We start from the raw sequence: 23,005 nt of genomic DNA, 5'->3' as shown, positions 1-23,005 counted from the left end.
AAGAATACAAATACTATATTCTTTCAAAAAAGGTCTCCAAAAAAGTCATATTTTATGCAAAAGGTCCTCCAAGACACGCTAGAGAACTGGCATTTATCACCTGTTCATACGCACAACCATGATTTTGATAAATTCCACATCCTTTGCTGCATAAAAGTAAGCAAATTAAACAACATGAGTTATTCAAGGTGCTGCTCTGGTTTGAAAAAGGCAGTTTATAGCATCTGGCTATTGTAACAAGTCTGTCAAGAGGAATAGGCAGCTAGCATTTAGTTAACTGATATTTACCATTACACTTTTCCCTACACTGGTGTTCTGCCTGCACCAGCTTGCCTATAAAGTCAGAAATGTCCCCTGGCTGGTTAAACATCTTCATAAGAAGACCTTTCACCAAGCACCTGAATAAACACTTATTGCTGCAAACATTTATTAATAAAAACTAGAAAGGTGTGTGCAGTTGAGCAGCATCCCAACTGGTGTGTTAAAGGCACCTTTCAAGTAATGTAGTGTTTTTTTTGTTTGTTTTTTTGTATTCAGGTGGTGAGACTGCTGAGATGCCGGGAGTATACGGTGCAGGAGAGTATGATTTGGCTGGGTTTTGCGTTGGTGCGGTGGAACGCGAATCCCTTCTCCCCAGATTAGGAGACATTCAGGAAGGTGATGTCCTAATTGGAGTAGCCTCCTCAGGAGTGCACAGCAATGGCTTTAGTCTAGTGAGGAAGATTCTGGAGCGAGCTGGACTTCAGTATAGCTCTCCAGCTTCATTTGGACAAGCTGGACAAACTGTGGGTGAGTCTTAGTTGTAATTATGCTTCATGCTAAACTTTTTTTTTTTTGTCTACTTTTCCATTTCAAATTTAATGGGGATGTATAATTTATTTTTAAATATAATAAAATTCACTGATAATATGAGGCAGATAAAGAGACTATTTTTGTCACACATTTAAAGGAGTCCAATTAACAGTAAATGGAATTGTTGGAGAATCTTAGAAATGTTATCTACCACCCAATAAAACTTAATATCTTTGTGATAAAAAAACCCAAAACAACAACTTATAACCAATAACCATTTTGTGTATGCAGATATTATTCATGATACAGTTTGAAGTGCTTTACTTGATATTTAAAGCAACTGCACAGTCAAAGTCCCAGCAACATATTATTTATAGTGTCTAATCTGGATTTTATATATATATATATATATATATATATATATATATATATATATATATATACACACACACACACACACACACACACACACACACACACACACACACACACACACACACACACACACACACGGACTATTAAGCGCACCCAAATATAAGACGCGCCCACTGAATTTTACAAAGATTTTTATTTTGAACATAAATAAACCGCACCTGTCTATAAACCGCAGGTGTCTACACTAAAAACGAATAAACTTTACACAGGCTTTAACGAAAGACCGTGCCTGTTACACGGCTTGTATCTAAACAGTAACCTACCAAGAAAGTCATTGTTCACTGTCTTCCCCCTTCCTTTCAAAACTATTTCTTTCGGGAGTTTTTCTTTTGGCATCTTCGTGCGTTTAAAAATCACCATCGGTGAATCTTTTCTCTCGATGCCGTGCAGCTCAGAACACAGGTGAAGTGTGTTTTCATGCCCGGTTGTTTTCAGCGTGTCGAATGATTCACATTTCCTGTAGACAGTCCGAGTGAGCGGCAGGTCAAACGCCAGAGGAACCTCATCCATATTTATGATGCGGTGCGGCCCAATTCAGTGGGAGCGCATCTGATTTAATATAAAGAGTTTCATTGGTTCACCTGAACCTGTTCGTCAATTTCATTGGTCTAATGTTATGGGGCTCAGTTTTTTGGCATGAAGTTTGTGAAACCGGGAAAAACCCAGAAAAAAATCCATAAATTAGCCGCTTCATTGTTTAAGCCGCATGGTTCAAGGAGTGGGGAAAAAAAAGTAGCGGCTTATAGTCCGGAAAATACGGTATGTGTGTGTGTGTGTGTGTGTGTGTGTGTGTGTGTATATGTATATGTATGTATATGTACATAAATCACATTGAATGAACAGACTTTGAGGTTTGCTGGGATCAAGCTGATATCAACTAATAGGCTGCCATCCATAATGAGATATTTGAGGTATTATATTATAATTATTATATTATATTATATTATATTATATTATATTATATTATAATTATATACAGTACCAGTCAAAAGTTTGGCCACACCTTCTCTTTCAGTGTTTTTTCCTTATTTTTTTCCAGTGTTGTACATTGTATAATATGAAATCAGTGTTGTGCTCGTTACTAAAAAATAGTAACTAGTTAGTTACTCGTTACTTCATTCAAAAAGTAACTCCGTTACTTTGTTGATTACTTACACCAAAAAGTAATGCGTTAGGGTTAGGGTTAGGGTTAACTTTTAAGTTACTTTTTTAAAGAACCTTCTTTAATGTTCCCATTAATGTCCTTTTATGCGTTATGATGTATACAAACACAAAACTGACTTAAACACAAAGTAATTTTTAAACACTATTTTATTGAAGTCAGACCAACACAAACTGAATATATCACAAGGGTTTCTGAAATAAACAACAAAACCAGCTGAATAATATATTCACAATCAAAAACTAAAGTGGCTTCTGCTGTTGTGTTGAGCTCTTAAAAATGTTCCTTTCACAGCTGAAGTATGAAAACAGAACACCAGGTTAGCTTCTAGTTACCAGCTCCTCAGGCATGGAGTTCCTGGAGCAGCTTCAACAGATTGGAGTTGCTGTTTATCGCAGTAGATACGAGCTTCGAACCAGAAAGACACAACTTACATTTGACTTAAAAGTTTTTGTCTTTATAATCAACTAAAGTGAAATAATGAGCATATTTCCACTTTGAGAAACTCGCCATTACTGCCGCACAAACCTGAATAAACGGAGACACGCCCACAGCGCGTCTTTTTCGTGTTTACAGTGGGTCATCCACCAATCCTACAATGCGACGCTGCTGTAAGCAGGTTAGGCTGTAGTCTACACTTCAGCCCAAATTCATTCATTTAAAAAAGTAACGGGTAACGCACCATACGGTAACGGAGTTACTTTATTTTTTTTAAAGTAACGCGTTACAGTATTAGTTACTGTAAAAAGTAACGCATTACCGGTTACTAGTAACGCGTTACTGCCCAACACTGTATGAAATTATGTTGCATTTTATAACCCAGAATATATTTTATTTTTTAGATTGTCTAAAGTAGCTACATTTAGCTTTTATGACAGCTTGGCATACTTATGCCTTTCTCTGATCAAATTCATGCGGTAGTTACCTGGAATAGTTATTAGTTCACAGGTATGTCCATAGTTAATTTATACTATTTCAGGCACTTGTAATGTGCTTTCGTCTATCAGTTGTCTGGTGCAGAGGAAAGGGTGAGTACAGTGTCAATAGCCCTATTTAGTGCTACTAAAACTACTGTACAAATCCATATTATGGCAAGAAACACTCAGTTTAGTAAAGAGAAAAGACATTCTATCATTACTTTAAGAAATTAAGGTCAGTAAGTCTGAAAAATCTTAAGAACTTTAAAGTTGCCAAAAAAATTCAATGCTCTCATGGGCAACTTAAAGGAAAGGAAGACTAAGACCTACCTGTTTCTCCATCATTGAACATTTAAAGGCTCTGGCCTGGAGGAATAGGTGTTTGATCTACAGTCGGGCAAAAAAGTATTTAGTCAGCCACCGAGTGTGCAAGTTCTCCCACTTAAAAAGATGAGAGATGCCTGTAATTTTCATCATAGGTACACTTCAACTATGAGAGACAAAATTAGAAAAAAATATCCCGAAAATCCCGAGAATTATGGTGGAATATAAGTATTTGGTCACCTACAAAAAAAGCAAGATTTCTGGCTCTCACATACCTGTAAATTCTTTTTTAAGAGGCTCCTCTGTCCTCCACTTGTTACCTGTATTAATGGCACCTGTTTGAACTTGTTAGTATAAAAGACACCTGTCCACACCCTCAAACAGTCAGACTCCAAACTCCACTATGGCCAAGACCAAAGAGCTGTCAAAGGGCACCAGAAACAAAAGACCTGCACCAGGCTGGGAACACTGAATCTGCAATAGGTAAGTAGCTTGGTGTGAAGAAATCAACTGTGGGAGCAATAATTAGAAAATGGAAGACATACAAGACCACTGATAATCTCCCTCGATCTGGGGCTCCATGCAAGATCTCACCCCGTGGGGTCTAAATTATCACAAGAACGGTGAGCAAAAATCCCAGAACCACACGGGGGGACCTAGTGAATGACCTGCAGAGAGCTGGAACCAAAGTAACAAAGGCTACCATCAGTAACACACTACGCCGCCTCAAATCCTGCAGTGCCAGAAGTGTCCCCCTGCTTGAACCAGTACATGTCCTGGCCCGTCTGAAGTACTTTTGAGTCTGGTTCCTCTCAAGGTTTCTTCCTCATAACATCTAAGGGAATTTTTCCTTCCCCCAGTTGCCCCCAGCTGCTCATTGGGGATAAATACACATAATTTACTTATATTAAATTTTTTTTCCCTATAATTCTTCATTCTGTGAAGCTGCTTTGAGATAATGCCCATTGTGAAAAGCGTTATAGAAATAAACTTGAAATTGAGCTACCTCTGCTGCAGAGGATGTTAATTAGAAATACCAGCCTTGGTGGCAAATATATTTCAACCATTCACAGTTCAGTGGAGATTGCATGAGTCAGGCCTTCATGTACGAATTGCTGGAAAGAAACAACTATTTGGGGAAAAACAACAAGAAGAACTGACTTGCTTGGGTCAAGAAACATTAGGAATGGACATTAGATCAGTGGAAAAAATTTCCCTTTTTCTGATTAGTCTTTGTTAGACACTGAGAGGGTAATCAGACTTTAAGATTGTTGGAAAACTATTCCAGGTGACTACCTAATGAGACTGACTGAGAGAATGGCAAGAGTGTGCAAAGCTGTCATCAAAGGTGGCTACTTTAAATAATTGAAAATATGAAATGTTCTGGGTTAATGAACGCGTTTGTTTACTACATAATAACATATTTGTTTGTTAATTTTATTGTTCAAATAAACGTTTTTATAAATTTTTTTTGTAGGTGAGGTGCTGCTTACACCAACTAAAATCTATAGCCGCCTTCTCCAACCAATCCTGCGCAGTGGAGCAGTAAAAGCTTATGCCCACATCACTGGAGGCGGGCTTCTGGAGAACATTCCTAGAGTCCTGCCGAAGGAGCTGGCTGTAGACATGGGTAGGAGGCACACCTTTTACCTTTTTTTCCCCATAGGGTGTGGTTAATTATACTGTATGCACAAACTCTAATTTAGAATGGAGATTTTTTTTAATACAGTAACTTTACAGTGGCTTTACCGCAGTTTGCGGATGCCACTGCATCTTATGTCAGTTTGATGTGGGTTTTTTTAGGGTAAAGGAAAATACATATGTTTTTTTTACCCTTAAACACTAAATTAATGTAATGCTTATGTGTTCTGTTGTTAAGATGCCACACATTGGCGGATTCCTCCTGTATTCTCCTGGCTCCACAATGAAGGTGCTCTTTCTGAGGAGGAAATGAGTCGCACTTTTAATTGTGGCCTCGGAGCGGTGCTGGTAGTGGGAAAGCAGGATGCCCAGAGGGTCCTGAGACAAGTGCAGGCCCAGGAGGAGGCTTGGATTGTTGGCTCAATCACACACAAACTGTCTGGTAAGCCTAGCATGGATGAGAAATGCCACTTTGTTTGCAGTACATCAACAATGTTGTGCTACCAATACCAATTTGGGTTTTAGTCTGTAGGACAGATGTGGGTTAGAGATACAGTGTGAGATACAGACAGCTCCTTTTATCAAATATGCAGAATTAGTAATGTAATAGGTAATGTGTAGTGTTGTTTAAAGCAATATCTTTTCCCTAAACCTAAAAAAACCTTTTTCATTTCTTTTACTGTTGCAAAACTATTGGAATAAGTATTATTTTGCTGAAAACAGTAATGCAATGAAAATGTATGCAACCATCAGATGTGCAAATTTATATTTAGCAGTGTATTTGTTTTTTTTCTACTCTGTGTGACATTACATCTCATTTCCATACTTCCGAATGTATCTGATTAATATCAAATCTCAAATTTCATTCGTTCAATTTATTGTTTTACACTTATGCAACAAAGGCTATAAATATGCATTACTTTGTTTTGTGGATAAAGAAAAACATGATTATGCTGCAGGAGCAGTGTGTCCCAACGTTTTACTGAATAACATTATACAATTTGCTTATTTTCCTCAAAACAACTGCCACATGTACAAGCATGTCAGTAAAAAAGTACAATTACAACACAGTTTAACATGATAGGAGACTGTTGTTCAACAAGGTTAAATAAATAAATAAATACAGATGATTCCAGTGTTAAAAGTATTTAAAGTGATTTCAGTGGCTTTTGAAGGATTTTTTGCAAACTCCAGTGAATATGTTGAACAGGAAGTAAAAGGTCATAGTTCTTTGTGTGTCCTCATTAACAAAAACATAGTTTTAGGTCTTTTGAAACAGCTTTGAAAACCTTCTGAATTATTTTATGAGGTCTAAAAAGAGCCTACAGGAACATCTTGAGAACTTTGTAACAGGATTAACCGCTCTCAACGCTGCGGCCCCGGTTCGATTCTAGGGTTGCACAAGCCTTAGTGCCGGTCCCAAGCCCGGGTAAATGGGGAGGGTTGCGGTAGGAAGGGCATCCAGCGTAAAAACGTGCCAAATCAAACATGCGGATGGTCCGCTGTGGCGACCCCTAATGGGAGAAGCCGAAAGAAAGTTTATTTATTTTGTATGTATTTATAGATAAAACTTAAGCCACTTACAAATTTTCCTGCATGAAGACAAATTTCTAGGGAAAAATCTTTTAAATGGCCAATTTTGACAGAACTGTACGTAAGATCCATTTTATTTGTCGTGTACATTTCAATAGGTGCAGAAGCTGTGGTGATTAGAAACCTGAAGCACAGTCTGAAAGCAGGTCCCCGTCCATCTGCTGACCCCAGTGTTCCACAGAACGATGCATGTCAAATCCATTCCAGCTCTCGCAGGAGAACCAAAGTGGCTGTTCTCATCTCGGGGACAGGTACATGTGATCAGTTGTTATTACTATTTGTAGTTCTTTACCAAACTGGCTGAATGTGAGTTAAGAGCTGATGGAGAGTCTAGCCTCGTAGTAGGAGTCTATCCTGCTTCATTTGAAAACATTATTTTTATGAGGAGTTTGTATATACAGGTAATCGTCGACTTACGACCTATGCAACTTACGACCATTCAACTTTACGACCACAATCGCTAGCCGCAGCGTAAGACAGCTTCCGGCATAATTTCACAGTACTTTACATATAGCCTACTCTACTTACGACCAAATCGTGTTACGACCGGTCTGTCGGGACCAATTGTGGTCGTAAGTCGACGACTACCTGTATGTATGTTTAAGGTTTAATATACACCGATCGGGCATAGCATTATGACCACCTGCCTAATATTGTGTTTGTTCCCCTTTTGCTGCCTAAACAGTTCTGACTCATCAAGCATTAACAGCATTAACTACTTCAGCAATTTGAACTACAGTAGCTCTTCTGTTGGATTGGACCACACAGGCCAGCCTTCACTCACCACGTGAATCAATTAGCCTATAATCAGTGTTAGTCATGTCAGCGGTCATAATGTTATGCCTGGTCAGGTTTAGATTTGTATTTATTGTAATTAAATGTATCTAGAAGTCTGGTTCCTGTAAATAACTCATGCCTTATAAGCACAATGTGGATGTGTTGGTAGGCACCAATCTTCAGGCACTGATGGAACAAACCAAGAAGCCATCAAGTTCTGCTGAGATTGTGGTGGTCATTTCAAACCGGCCAGGTGTCCTGGGCTTGAAGAGAGCCTCTATGGCAGGCATTCAGACACGGGTAACTCCCAACAATTTGCATTTAATATACTTTTTTATGTATTACATTTCTGTTTAGTTTTACTACTGTCAAGCGATTGTCTTCATGGGCTGTTCACTGTGGAATTAATATATAGAAGTTCAAATATTTTGATTCAAATTTGAGTAACTTACAGTTAATATCCTGTTCTCCATTTTATAGAAGTTCTTCAGTTACAGCCAAAAAGTCAAATTTATACTCCTCTGTCCACAGATCTTTCTTTCAGTCATTCACTGTCCAATTCTTGTGTGTTTATGCATTTAAAATACTAGGAGATTCCCATACAAATAAAGTTTATATAAAGCATATTTAGAGAAAATATATTAGGCTGCAAACACATAGCCAAACCATTGGAATCTGAATCTAGAAGTACAAACCCAAAAACGGGTAATAACTCTGTAATTCAAAAGCCATTTGCAAATATTTGCCAAAAGCCAAAGAGATAAACTATGAAAATTACTGCATATGGCTGTTCAGAAAACAAATCTTTGGTGGCATCATTTTTAAATGTTTAACAGAATTAACTAGTTAATTAACTCCAGATTTTTAAGTCTCCCATAAGGCAAACAAATATACAGAAATTAAATACACTAAGTGCCTGATTTAAGTGTTTTGTTGATAGTGTTGTTACACCTGAGAGAAAGTGTCTAGAATTTATGTCCTCAGCATGGTTTTCCTAATACAGAAAGCGAACTAATATAGGAAGATGCTATATGCGTGTGGATGAGTGAGTTATCTAGCAAGCTATTTTGCTTTTTTGTTTGGTAAAATAATGTTATTCAGCTGAGTATTCACCTGTTTATCACATGCAGCTCATACTGATCTGTTCTTAGTGAACAATTTGTTCATGACTTGTCATGCAACACTTTTTAAATACATTATATTTTATATAAGTTAAAGTTTGTGTGTTCAGCATTGTCTCTGCACTTCAGTTACCGTAATTTCCGGACTATAAAGTTATATAAGCCGCACCCACTGAATTTTACAAATATTTTTATTTTGACCATAAATAAGCTGCACCTGTCTATAAGCCGCAGGTGTCTACACTAATGTACTTTACACAGGCTTTAACGAAAGACACGTTACACACGTTGTAACAGGTGAAATATGTTGCGCTTCCTTTAGGAGCATAGCGGTATTTTGGGAATAGCATGCCACTGCATTTGCCGGTATTACTGCATGTGTGCAAGACGAGGAATATGTGTTTATTATTTTCTGATGCTTATTTCTAAGTTTCTTTGACTAACCCGTAACGCTGTTGCCAAGAAAAATAAAAAAGCACGAGTTTTGGAAACCTTCATTCATTCATTTATTTTCTCCCGCTTATCCGTTTGGGTCGCGGGGGCAGCAGTCTAAGCAGGCCCCCGCCTTCGACTGCTGCCCAATCCTCACAGCACCGTCCCTTACGGTCCCTCCTGCAGGTGGTGAGCCCACGGGAAGGCGGCCCCACGTCACTCCGACATCACGGACCTTGATATTTCCCTCGTAAGGGACCCCCGGAGCATAGAAGGTTAAGGGCCTTGCTCAAGGGCCCAAGAGTGGCAGCTTGGCGATACCGGGGCTTGAACCCCAGACCTTCCGATCGGGAACCCAGCGCCTTAACCGCTGGAGCCACCGCTCCCCCTTGTGCTTATATGATTTCTGTTGCAACTGGAGTTAGCGAGCTCTTCCTTCACCCAGACTCAACGAGTTACAACGGCTTGTAACAGTAGCCTACCAAGAAAGTCATTGTTCACTGTCTTCCTCCTTCCTTTCACAACAATTTCTCTCGGGAGTTTTTCTTTTGGCATCGTCGTGCGTTTAAAAATCACCCAATGGAAGTTTTTTTCTCCCTAAGCCGTGCAGCTCAGAACACGGGTGAGGTGCGTTTTCATTTCCGTTTCCGTTCGGAATTTTCATTGGTCTAATGTTATGTATGGGGTTCAGTTTTTTGGCTTGAAGTTTGTGAAACCGGGAAAAACCCAGGAAAAATTCATAAATTAGCCGCTTCGTTGTTTAAGCCGCGGGGTTCAAAACGTGGGGAAAATGTAGTGGCTTATAGTCCGAAAAATACGGTATTCAAGAATTTCACAGCTCTTTGTCTTTTTAGTAATTGATACACTTCTTTTCTAAAAGCAAGTTCCTTTTCAGCACAGAAGTACATCCAAGAACTGTCCAATATGGTCCAAATATTAATTTGTGAAAAAGAACCAAGTTTCAGACATTTTCTAATGTTTTTGTGCTTATTCAGGTGGTAGATCATAAGCTGTATGGCAGCCGGATGGAGTTTGACAGCACTATTGACCGTGTTCTGGAGGAGTTTGGAGTGGAGCTGGTGTGTCTCGCCGGCTTTATGAGAATCCTCACCGGACCCTTTGTTAGAAAGTGGAATGGTATGGAGCCAAGCTTGTCCGACACTTACTTCCTGCTATTAGGTCCAGTGATTGATTTAAATGGGGAATTCTTATACAAGAACGGAGTCAAAAAACAAATCTCCCAAGTTCCTCCTATTTAAAAGTCCATTGTGAAATATTACCACATCTGTGATCACAGGTTGATAAAATTAATTTATTATTTGTTCATCAGAGCAACATGGTGTCTAAAGCTTTGTTAGGAGTGTAAAACATAATGTAAATGCAGGTAAATAGTATAAATCTGAACAAGGGTAATATATATTTATATTAAACCACCAGACACAGCAAACATGCAAAGGGGTTTTTCTTATATATATTTTTTTATTTGTCACAAGTACTTTTACAGCACAATGAAACTATTTTTTTGTATATCCCTTTGTATATCAGTCTCCATCGTAACTTGGGGAATAACTGTATTGACCGTATTGGACTATAGGAAGTAATGACCCATTGAGGAGTCAAGTGCCTTCTCAAGCTCTGTGAATGAATTGACCAACTAATATAAAAGTGTATGTAGGGGGGAAAAGTGTTGCCAATATAAGCAAATCTTTTCTGTGTAACAGGAAAGCTGCTGAACATCCATCCATCACTGCTGCCTTCCTTCAAAGGGGTGAACGCACAAAAGCAAGCACTGCTGGCTGGGGTTCGGATAACCGGCTGCAGTGTGCACTTTGTGGCTGTAAGTTTGGCATGTTTGAACATAAAGACCATGATCACTTTAGAATAAAAAATATTCTTGAGAAGATTTAAGGTTTGTATCTTTCACATACAAACCCAATTCCAAAGAGGTTGGGACACTGTACAAATTGTGAATAAAAACAGAATGCAATGATGTGGAAGTTTCAAATTTTATTATTTTATTCAGAATACAACATAGATGACATATCAAAAAACTAAGAAAATGTATCATTTACCACATTTACCACTGTGTGGCATCCCCTCTTCTTTTTATAACAATCTGCAAACATCTGGGGACTGAGGAGACAAGTTGCTCAAGTTTAGGAATAGGAATGTTGTCCCATTCTTGTCTAAAACAGGCTTCTAGTTGCTCAACTGTCTTAGGTCTTCTTTGTCGCATCTTCCTCTTTATGATGCGCCAAATGTTTTCTATGGCTGAAAGATCTGGACTGCATGCTCGCCATTTCAGTGCCCGGATGTGGTCTGGCATGGTCATGTTGAAAAAAGTCCTCTTCAGTCCGGATGACATGGCTTCCCAGTTTTCCAAAAATAACTTACAATTTAAATTTTTGTCTGATCACAGAACAGTTTTCCACTTTCCACAGTCCATTTTAAATGAGCCTTGGGCCTGAGAAAACGCCTGCGCTTCTGGATCATGTTTAGATATGGCTTCTTTTTTGACCTATAGAGTTTTAGCCAGCGACGGCAAATGGCACGGTGGATTGTGTTCACCGACAATGTTTTCAAACACTTTGCGATTTTTCTCTGAGAAACTCCTTTCTGATATTGCTCCACTATTTTTCACTGCAGCATTGGGGGAATTGGTGATCCTCTGCCCATCTTGACTTCTGAGAGACACTGAGTATAAAAAGAGCCTCTCAGAGTGGCAATCATGTTGCCAATTGCTCTAATAAGTTGCAAATTGGTCCTCCAACTGTTCCTTATATGTACATTTAATTTTCCAGCCTCTTATTGCTACCTGTCCCAACTTTTTTGGAATGTGTAGCTCTCATGAAATCCAAAATGAGCCAATATTTGGCATGATATTTTAAAATGTCTCACTTTCAACATTTGATATTTTATCTATATTCGATTGTAAATAAAATGTAGGTTTGAGATTAAATTTAATTATTGCATTCCTTTTTTATTCACAATTTGTACAGTGTCCCAACTTTTTTGGAATCGGGTTTGTACAAGGTCTTCCTGTTTTGGATAAACTTTTTATCTGCAACGATGGCCTCGAAGCCGAGCTTAACCTTGTTAAAACCATGTTGTGTTACCAGGAGGAGGTGGATGCAGGAGCTATCATCGTTCAGGACGCTGTTCCTATTCTAATAAACGATACGGAGGACAGTCTATCCGAGCGTATCCGGGAGGCAGAGCATCGGGCCTTCCCCGCTGCTTTAGAGCTTGTAGCGAGTGGAGCAGTGAGACTTGGGGAGGACGGACACATCATCTGGAACCAATCAGCATAGGTGTTTAGGCTTGAGCTAAATATACAGATAAGAGCTACAGCTGGATAGTGCATGGACTCTGGTCCACTGTTAAGAGTATCCATGATTTCTGAATTTTATTGAGTAACTTTCATTCCATGTCACTTCATGTGTTGATGTTAATGTGTTGTAAATTCGCCTTTGTAAAGTTTTACATCGTGTAAAACTGTTACAACTACACATTCCTTATACATTCCTGTTAAAAAGTATGAACAGATTGAAGCACTCAGTTTCCCCAAAAAAGTTACAAGTCACTAATTACTTTGTAAAACTGTTCTTTGCATGAAATAGCTGACATTGTGACACTGCCTGACTGTATTAAATCAAGACAACACTGAGATCTTGATTAGAGTTTTTTAATTAAGATTCTACAAATGTCAATGTTCAACCAAGGCTTGAATTCAAATAAAATGAACCAATGGTGACAAAAGTCCCACATTTTCCCTTGTGTTTGTGTTGTTGCAGTTATTTACTTTATATACATACAAAAATACCTGATTGTCATTTATTTTGGAACAAAATTAATGTAAATTACCAAAGTATTTGGCAGCAGGTGAGACATGAACCCTCAAGCTTTTTTTGGTCTTTTTTTTATTGCAGTTTCAGTAATTAGCCTCACCATGTTAACACAACCATGCGCTCAAAGTTGTAACATTTGCTCATGTCCCTGTTGACTTCTTATGTACTATGTCATTTAAATTGGTTTGCTTTATACTAAAAAAGGTACACATTATACATCGTTAAAAGATTCCCCAAGGTAACTGTGTTAAAGAAAATGCAACCTACTGGGAAAAATATTGACATAAACCAATAAATGTGATGCAGAATCATCATCTCATTATGGCCACTCCACAACTCAACATCTCTTCATTAAACACTTGCCATCAAACACAAAAGAAATCAGGTCACTGTCGTCTTCACTTCCGCATCTCGTGCTCTACTCAGGTTTAACTTTAACCAGTGGCAGACGTACCCCGTAACCACCACTGTCCTCTGAAGGCTGGAACATACAGGCAGAGCTCTAAAAAGCGAACAATCATTTACATGGTACACAAAGTCACTACTGCAACACTTTAACCATTACATTCTATGAGGTAGCTGTCGGAACCTCTTCAAAAAGGTCTTTCAAAAACATATCCCTTTATACTTCCTCTAAGGATGCACACTTTCCAATCTCCTGACTGCCACTTAAAACTCACACTTTGAATCCAGTTATTTTTCCCCTTCACTCTGCTTTTGGGAAAACAGAGAAGATTGTAGTTAGTATGCAGTGTAGCTTTAGTGTTCAGAGTCCTGTGATGTCTCTCTTGCTGAAGCGCAGGATAGACAGCTTTTCTCTTCCCGCCTGACGAGACAGACACACCTCTCCTCTTAACCCGAATTCGCCAAGCAGAGACAAAATCTCTTCTAGACCAGAGGAGAGAAAAGATCATTATTACTTCATTGCAGCTGGATCAGTTAAATCAGTGCTGAAAGCCTCCAAAAATGTCTCTAAGCCTTCAGTATAATACCCAAAGTAAAGGCAAGTTCATGTCTCACTGATTATATAAGAATAATATAATATATATGGTAAGCCTTAGTGTACATATGCATCATTTAATCATTTTCCTTTACAGTCACCTGAGCAACTCTTAATGCCCTGTTATACTGGCATAGGAACATGTGGTGACACAGACAAAACTCATTCATTCAACATGCAGAAAGTTAATACTAATACATACAATATTTGACTAAACAGATCTTTCTCACAGATCCTCCTACCTGGATTGTTATCAGACACTGTGACGAGGTAGAACAGGCCCTGATTCGATAATAGCTGTGAAACCATGGGGAAGAATCTATCCATCACCTCCCTGCCTCTCTTTCCTCCTGCCCAGGATGCCTCAATGCCATGACTGCCCACCTGTGCACAAAAGTTCAACAAAATGACAGAAAAAAAAAATCATTTCAGTTGTACTTTTCCAAGGAATTTATAATACTTGCATTAAGAAAAGAAAAAAAAAACACCACAAGAATTGAAATCATGTTTTGAAAATATTTTGGCTAATAAACTCAATAGCACACAGACACAGGAAGATCTCCTCAAACCTGAGTTTAACAAGTAATATCAAATAAACATGGCTGCACACATCACCACTAAACAAAGCATTTTTTACCATACCAGAATCTCAACACCATTATCTTACAAACAACAACTAACTGATCATTATTTAAACATACCTCCTCAGATGGTGTAACTACATATGGAGGGTTAAAGAGAAGAACATCCACCATTCCATTCAATCTGGGCAACAGACACTGAGTCTGAGAAAGAAAAATAGAATCAATCTTACATGCACATCAGTGCTAAGTTATACTGAAATAGGTATACTTGCATAAAAGAAAAAAGGCAAAGCCTAAAAAAGAACATGCTCTAATGGGCAAGGTTATAATTACGATATGGACAATACCTTTTTCATCATTTCCAGTGCTCTAGGAAGCTACTGTAAATCAGATGCACTTAATATACTAATATTAAGTGCATCTGATTTACAGTAGCTTCCTACATAACCTGACGAGTACCAAATTCAACGAGTACTGAGGTATTACTGTACACCTGAGCTGTTCCGCAGCACAAAAAAAAGCACCCCTAAGCTGCCACTGCTGGGCCCTTGAGCAAGGCCTATAACTGCTCATATAACTAAATAATCAAATAATACTCATACAGCCAAATAACCAAATAATTAAAATTGTACAGTTATTTATACAATCTATTTTAAGTCTCTTTGAATAAAATTGGGTGCAAAAGGACATCAATGTGAAATGTAAAAACTACTTTTCTTTCGGCTTCTCCCGTTATGGGTCACCACAGCGGAAATGTAAAAAAATACATAAATTTTATTTAATTTTTTTATTATATACAGTGAGGAAAATAAGTATTTGGACACCCTGCTATTTTGCAAGTTCTCCCACTTAGAAATCATGGAGGGGTCTGAAATTGTCATCGTAGGTGCATGTCCACTGTGAGAGACATAATCTAAAAAAAAAAAATCCAGAAATCACAATGTATGATTTTTTTAACTATTTATTTGTATGATACAGCTGCAAATAAGTATTTGAACACCTGAGAAAGTCAATGTTAATATTTGGTACAGTAGCCTTTGTTTGCAATTACAGAGGTCAAATGTTTCCTGTAGTTTTTCACCAGGTTTGCACACACTGCAGGAGGGATTTTGGCCCATTCCTCCACACAGATCTTCTCTAGATCAGTCAGGTTTCTGGCCTGTCGCTGAGAAACACGGAGTTTGAGCTCCCTCCAAAGATTCTCTATTGGGTTTAGGTCTGGAGACTGGCTAGGCCATGCCAGAACCTTGATATGCTTCTTACAGAGCCACTCCTTGGTTATCCTGGCTGTGTGCTTCGGGTCATTGTCATGTTGGAAGACCCAGCCTCGACCCATCTTTAATGCTCTAACTGAGGGAAGGAGGTTGTTCCCCAAAATCTCGCAATACATGGCCCCGGTCATCCTCTCCTTAATACAGTGCAGTCGCCCTGTCCCATGTGCAGAAAAACACCCCCAAAGCATGATGATACCACCCCCATGCTTCACAGTAGGGATGGTGTTCCTGGGATTGTACTCATCATTCTTCTTCCTCCAAACACGTTTAGTGGAATTATGACCCAAAAGTTCTATTTTGGTCTCATCTGACCGCATGACTTTCTCCTATGACTCCTCTGGATCATCCAAATGGTCATTGGCAAACTTAAGACGTGCCTGGACATGTGGTGGTTTAAGCAGGGGAACCTTCCGTGCCATGCATGATTTCAAACCATGACGTCTTAGTGTATAACCAACAGTAACCTTGGAAACGGTGGTCCCAGCTCTTTTCAGGTCATTGACCAGCTCCTCCCGTGTAGTTCTGGGCTGATTTCTCACCTTCCTTAGGGTCATTGAGACACCACGAAGGTGAGATCTTGCATGGAGCCCCAGTCCGAGGGAGATTGGCAGTCATGTTTAGCTTCTTCCATTTTCTAATGATTGCTCCAACAGCTTTTTTCACCAAGCTGCTTGGCAATTTCCCCGTAGCCCTTTCCAGCCTTGTGGAGGTGTACAATTTTGTCTCTAGTGTCTTTGGACAGCTCTTTGGTCTTGGCCATGTTAGTAGTTGGATTCTTACTGATTGTATGGGGTGGACAGGTGTCTTTATGCAGCTAAAGACCTCAAACAGGTGCATATAATTTAGGATAATAAATGTAGTGGAGGTGGACATTTTAAAGGCAGACTAACAGGTCTTTGAGGGTCAGAATTCTAGCTGATAGACAGGTGTTCAAATACTTATTTGCAGCTGTATCATACAAATAAATAGTTCAAAAATCATATATTGTGATTTCTGGAATTTTTTTTTTAGATTATGTCTCTCACAGTGGACATGCACCTACGATGACAATTTCAAACCCGTCCATGATTTCTAAGTGGGAGAACTTGCAAAATAGCAGGGTGTTCAAATACTTCTTTTCCTCACTGTATATATACAGTCGAACCCACTTATCTCGACCTCGGTTAACTCGCCAACCCTATTAAGTCGACGTTTTTGAAGTTGTACCGCCAAAATCTCGCTTTGTCTTAGCATTTTTTAATCGTTTAAATCGAATCTTTTATATCGACGAACCCTAATTTCTCGAGCACAAGGGGGGCAAATTTGCCACTTAACGTCGGTTATCTCGATCCGCATGACCAATCGCCGGCTTTTGCCAAGTTACCATCTCACTACCGTATTTTCGCGTAAATAAGACGTGTCTTATAGAAAGTTTTACATACCCCTCACCCAGGGTGCATTTTATCGTGTTTGCAATGTTGGAGAATAAAATAAAGGTTTGTTTTGAGAATCGACGGTGGTTTGTATTGTATACTGGTAAATCTCTGCTGTTAGTTGGTGTACATATGCCTTTTGGTGTAAACAATCATGTATGTACATTTTTCTAGCATGCCTTCATCAAACAAATCGTGGCAACACTGTTGTGTAAAAAAAAAAAACCTCCAAAAACACGTGCATGCACATTCTCATTTAATAATGCACATCATGCAAATAAAGAAATTTCAAGCACGTTAATATATTGCCGCTATATTGGTTTTCGTTTATCTCAACGCTTTTTGGCACACCCCTACGCCGGCGACATAACCGGGTTCAACTGTGTATATACAGTATATATATATATATATATATATATATATATATATATATATATATATATATATATACACACATACACATTTTATATATATATATATATATATATACACACACACACACACACACACACACACACATTCACCGGCCACTTTATTAGGTACACCTTACTAGTACCGGCCGGGTTGGAACCCCTTTTGCCTTCAGAACTGCCTTAATCCTTCGTGGCATAGATTTAACAAGGTACTGGAGAAATTCCTCAGAGATTTTGGTCCATATTGACATGATAGCATCACACAGTTGCTGCAGATTTGTCGGCTGCACATCCATGATGCGAATCTCCTGTTCCACCACATCCCAAAGGTGCTCTATTGGATTGAGATCTGGTGACTGTGGAGGCCATTTGAATACAGTGAACTCATTGTCATGTTCAAGAAACCAGTCTGAGATGATTCACGCTTTATGACATGGGGCGTTATCCTGCTGGAAGTAGCCATCAGAAGATGGGTACACTGTGGTCATAAAGGGATGGACATGGTCAGCAACAATACTCAGGTAGGCTGTGGAATTGACACGATGCTCAATTGGTACTAATGGGCCCAAAGTGTTCCAAGAAAATATCCTCCACACCATTACACCACCACCAGCCTGAACCGTTTATACAAGGCCGGATGGATCCATGCTTTCATGTTGTTGACGGCAAATTCTGACCCTACCATCCGAATGTCGCAGCAGAAATCAAGACTCATCAGACCAGTCAACGTTTTTCCAATCATCTGTTGTCCAATTTTTATTGAGCCTGTGCGAATTGTAGCCCCAGTTTCCTGTTCTTAGCTGTCAGTAGTGGCACCCGGTGTGGTCTTCTGCTGCTGTAGCCCATCCGCCTCAAGGTTCGACGTGTTGTGCGTTCAGAGATGCTCTTCTGCATACCTCGGTTGTAATAAGTGGTTATTTGAGTTACTGTTGCCTTTCTATCAGCTCAAACCAGTCTGGCCATTCTCCTCTGACCTCTGGCATCAACAAGGCATTTGCGCCCTCAGAACTGCCGCTCACTCAATATTTCTTTTTCGGACCATTCTCTGTAAACCCTAGAGATGGTTGTGCGTGAAAATCCCAGTAGATCAGCAGTTTCTGAAATACTCAGACCAGCCCATCTGGCACCAACAACCATGCCACATTCAAAGTCACTTAAATCACGTTTCTTTCCCATTCTGACGGTTGGTTTGAACTGCAGCAGATCGTCTTGGCCATGTCTACATGCCTAAATGCATTGAGTTGCTGCCATGTGATTGGCTGATTAGAAATGTGCGTTAACGAGCATTTGGACAGGTGTACCTAATAAAGTGGCCGGTGAGTGTGTATGTGTATATATATATATATATATATATATATATATATATATATATATATATATATATATATATATATATATATATATATATACATACATACATACATACATACATACATACACACACAATATTAATTTTAAGCATGTTTCTTAATATTAATGCTTTAAATTCCTAAAAACTCAATGTGAAGTAGTTATAGTATACTAGATATCAGTAGGTATTGAAGGTATACAGTCTATCTTTAATATCACAATGCACTGCAGCACCGTTTAGCATCACACCATTAAAACAAAATTCCAAGAGCAGAGAAAGCAGAGCGAGTAAAGCGTATCTCACCAAGTCCGTTATAAGCGGATGCAGGTGAAGCTTGTTGCGGCGAGACGTCTCTGCTGTGCACTGTGCTGCCGCTGGGTTGAGGTCAGTGCAGCTTCAACATGCACAAAATATCAAAACAAGGCATAGTACAATGAACAATTTACTTACTATGATTTACAGTTAAAGTGAGTTTCATATTATACTATCGGTTGCAAAGAACACTAATTAACTAACTAAACCAGTGACTCACAAAACAATTTCCACACAGGTCACATGTAGCAGAACGTTTTTGTCTTTTGGAGAAAGTAAAATGCTGATATCAAATTCAATCCTGATCACAATTAATACTTATACTCACAGATATAATGCCTCAGCTCTAGTTACAGAAGCCAAAAAAGCAGAAACCACCCCTGAGCCACTGCCAACCTCAAGGCACACAGCGGGGCTGAAACGCATAGAGAAACCAAAACAAGAATCTCAGGGATCAGTTGCACACATATTGACAAAATAAGTCCACACTGAAGTTAATGTTTTGCTATAAGTATATCGGGAAAAGCAGCAGAATAAGTGCTCAAAAGTGATAGAATGTTTAATCCTGGCAACACAGATATGCAAACTAAATGTTCCACTTTAATCAAATGCATTAAACATTAACTAACAGCATGAAACAGAAATATGAATGTAGTAAGAAATTAAGTATTTGTGGAGGAAAAAAAACAGCTTGTTTGTTTATTTTATTTATTTGGACTTTTTTTTTTTTGTTTTTTTTTTAGTTTGAATGCATATCTTTTCCTCATTATTTATCAATATAATTAATATATTCATATTTATTCAATTTAGCAAATTTTCATGATTCAGTACTGTTTATTTTTGTAATAAAGTTTAATAAATCTTCTGTACTTATGACAGTGTAGCTCAATGGCCACATAATCAAATTTTAGACGTAATAATAGCTTGAAAAGCTGTGGGGTGGCCTGAAGTGGAAAGACCATGTAACTGTTATAAACCTACTAAAAACTTTTAGTTTGGTTTGACCAAAAACATTTCTATATAACTTCAGTAAATGACTAATAAGTGACCAAGTTTTAAAATCAGCGGAGTGCAAATGTGCAACAAGAAAATAATTCACATAGAACCATAACTTACGCAACACCTCACATTTAAACAAATGCGGGCTAAAATTTAAAAGCACTGTGTAACGGAAAAATCTCGAACACCAAAGGCTTTTAAAATGTTTCCTTTTTGCAACTTATTTCTTTACTCAACATAACTCATTATCCTTGTCTTTAGATTGTATGCATATTTGCACCCAATTCCACAAACAACATAAATAATCAACATATTCTGCCCTATATAACTGTTTACCAGGACTTGCAAAAACAATACATACTGACATAAAACTGTAAGAACAAAAGTTAAATTTATTACAAGAGCAAATAGAAATGTAATACTCACTTGATTTGCCGCAGCAAAGCAGCATCCTTTTCCAAGGTGTCAATCAAAAGGAAAGAGTCTTCTGCTGGCTCGTACACCTCAGAGAACGGCCCATGACCAGCATGGGAGTACAACGGAGTCGGGTACATTAGCAGGACATGGCTAATGGACACCTTTTCATAAAAACTGTCAAACGCAGAAGCTATTTAAAACAATATTATCAAATGCACAAACTGAACCAACACAAATCAACAGAAGCAAAATAAGACAAAATTGGGTTGACCTTCAGACAATGCCCATAAAAAAAAAAAAACTGTTAAAGCTATTATCAAGAAGTGTAAATCAACCTCAGCTGTAATGAAGCTGTCTAAAAGAAGACGTCTGTTTTTACCTTTGTCTCCAATCCCCAAATCTACCCAAAGTATACACCACCTTAATATTAAACATATTTAGAGTTAACTTTCTTCTCTTCAGATCTGCCAGATTGATCTCAATGCCCTACCTCTCTACAATTGGAGACCACACTGTGCATTTAGTTGCACAACAGCATCCTAAAGATCCATAAAGTTCTGAGCAACTCAAAAACTACAATATGTGGATGGATTTGGACTGTAATTAATATTGGCAGTCTGCAACAATGGCTTGGGAATGCAGTTTTAATGAACAGTTCTGCATTTAAGCATCTATCAATGAACAATATGCGTCAACAATGATGGAACTAAAATGAATAGACAATCAGTGTCACCCAAATGAGGGTGGGTTCTCTTTTGAATCTGGTTCCTATTAAGGTTTCTTCCTCATTCAACTTTAGGGAGTTGCCACAGTTTCCACTGGTTCGCTCATTAGGGATAAACTTATGAGGAAGAAACTTATAGGCACTACACTTATATATTCTAAATTAATAAACTCTATCTCTGTAAAGTGGCTTTGGGACAATGTCCATTGTTGAAAATCACTATTCAAATAAAACTGAATTTTATATAGAGTAGCCTTTATTTCACATATACATAACAGCATTGTACAATTCTGTCTTCACATATCCCAGCTTGTTCAGAAGCTGGGGTCAGAGTGGAGGGTCAGCCAGGATACGGCACCCCTGGACCACAGAGGGTTAAGGGCCATGTTCTAGGGCAGAAGAGAGGCAGCTTGGTAATACTGGGGATTGAACCCTACAACCTTCCAATCAGTAACCAAGCACCTTAACCACTGAGCTATAGAAGAAACTCTTCAAGAAACTCTTAAAGTAGGTCTGTAAAAACAAGGATAGTTATATACAAGAAAACTGATCCCTACTGTTTGTATGGTGGGGGTTCTGTAATGATGTAGGCCTTTTTTTCTTTTATTGTTCTTTAAATGTCCTGTAGAACAATTATAAAGTAAAAATAAAATGTAAAAATACTCCCCAAATCACACCTGGTTCAATGACCACAATCAAATTTTAGACTTAAATTTGGTTGGTATGAAGTGGCGCGACGACAAGAAAGATCTGGAGAGTGATTTTAGATATCTATCATCATCATCATCATCATCATCATCATCATCATCATCAATTTCTGAGAAAGGAGCCTCAGTGGGTATTATATTCTAAGTGAGCGGTGCCAATAATTGTGCCATGTGGTTTTACTCCTCTTGATCTTATTAAGAACAAACGAATTTAATATATTTTCCTTTCTATGTTCTAAACCAATGTGTCAAACTTTCTAAAGCTGATCCTCCAATGAACTGGGTTCTCATCCAAGGTGCAGACCTGAGCACTGTAATAACGCGCGGGAGACACACACACACACACACACACCAGTAACACACTCCCAGCAATACCTCAATCTTACTGTACAATAAACAGGAATGTCAGCAAGGTAAACTTACTAAACCAGCAGCGAATCCGCGTCTCAAATTTGTACTCTTTCTCCAACGTACATCCACGTGCACATCTTCCGCTTCCGGTTGATATCAGTGATGCATTATGGTAGTTGGAGTTTTCTCTTACTGCCCTGACAGCCAGTCATAAACCTCTTATTTACTGATGCCTTTCAATCAGAGAGAAACAAATATATATAGATTTTCTATTTCTCCATTCCCTTTCTTTTCCCTGTGTTTTCAATTTGTTAGTTAATCAGAGACAAAGGGTTAAAGAAAGCGTTAAGGCCAAACCTTTTTTGATGAACAGACAGATTTAAAATAGAATACAATAAGAAATATTATCATATAGTGTA

At 38.5% G+C, this 23,005-nt stretch overlaps 2 protein-coding genes across 4 annotated transcripts in view; one reads left to right on the top strand and one right to left on the bottom strand.

Annotated features, from left to right (window-relative positions):
* The window catches only part of gart (phosphoribosylglycinamide formyltransferase), a 33,895-nt gene extending 21,032 nt beyond the window's left edge, over nucleotides 1–12,863 (top strand). Inside the window, exons 15-22 of the mRNA XM_083522294.1 lie at nucleotides 538–789; nucleotides 5,108–5,260; nucleotides 5,510–5,713; nucleotides 6,963–7,115; nucleotides 7,811–7,941; nucleotides 10,190–10,331; nucleotides 10,916–11,031; nucleotides 12,314–12,863. Coding sequence (XP_083378420.1) covers nucleotides 538–789; nucleotides 5,108–5,260; nucleotides 5,510–5,713; nucleotides 6,963–7,115; nucleotides 7,811–7,941; nucleotides 10,190–10,331; nucleotides 10,916–11,031; nucleotides 12,314–12,505 — 1,343 coding nt within the window. The 3' untranslated portion in view covers nucleotides 12,506–12,863. The remainder of the gene's footprint in view (nucleotides 1–537; nucleotides 790–5,107; nucleotides 5,261–5,509; nucleotides 5,714–6,962; nucleotides 7,116–7,810; nucleotides 7,942–10,189; nucleotides 10,332–10,915; nucleotides 11,032–12,313) is intronic.
* Nucleotides 12,864–22,741, bottom strand: hemk2 (HemK methyltransferase 2, ETF1 glutamine and histone H4 lysine). 3 transcript variants are annotated; one of them, XM_083522501.1, is made up of 8 exons: nucleotides 22,659–22,739; nucleotides 22,086–22,150; nucleotides 20,814–20,978; nucleotides 19,717–19,803; nucleotides 19,380–19,470; nucleotides 14,744–14,827; nucleotides 14,285–14,426; nucleotides 12,864–13,930 (listed from the first exon to the last, which is right to left on the bottom strand). In XM_083522501.1, the coding sequence occupies exons 3-8, from the start codon at nucleotides 20,939–20,941 to the stop codon at nucleotides 13,809–13,811; spliced, it is 654 nt and encodes a 217-aa protein (XP_083378627.1). In that variant the 5' UTR covers nucleotides 20,942–20,978; nucleotides 22,086–22,150; nucleotides 22,659–22,739; the 3' UTR covers nucleotides 12,864–13,808. The 3 variants fall into 3 exon arrangements, with proteins under 3 accessions (XP_083378627.1, XP_083378629.1, XP_083378628.1); XM_083522503.1 differs by having other exon boundaries at nucleotides 12,864–13,927; nucleotides 22,659–22,738; XM_083522502.1 differs by lacking the exon at nucleotides 22,086–22,150 and having other exon boundaries at nucleotides 22,659–22,741.
* Nucleotides 22,742–23,005: the final 264 nt, after the last annotated feature.

Source organism: Silurus aristotelis (genome assembly GCF_946808225.1).
Source record: "Silurus aristotelis genome assembly, chromosome: 20".
In the NCBI taxonomy this organism is placed as follows: Eukaryota; Metazoa; Chordata; class Actinopteri; order Siluriformes; family Siluridae; genus Silurus; species Silurus aristotelis.
The sequence above is the reverse complement of the archived record's forward strand: the minus strand, read 5'-3'. Positions and strand labels throughout refer to the sequence as shown.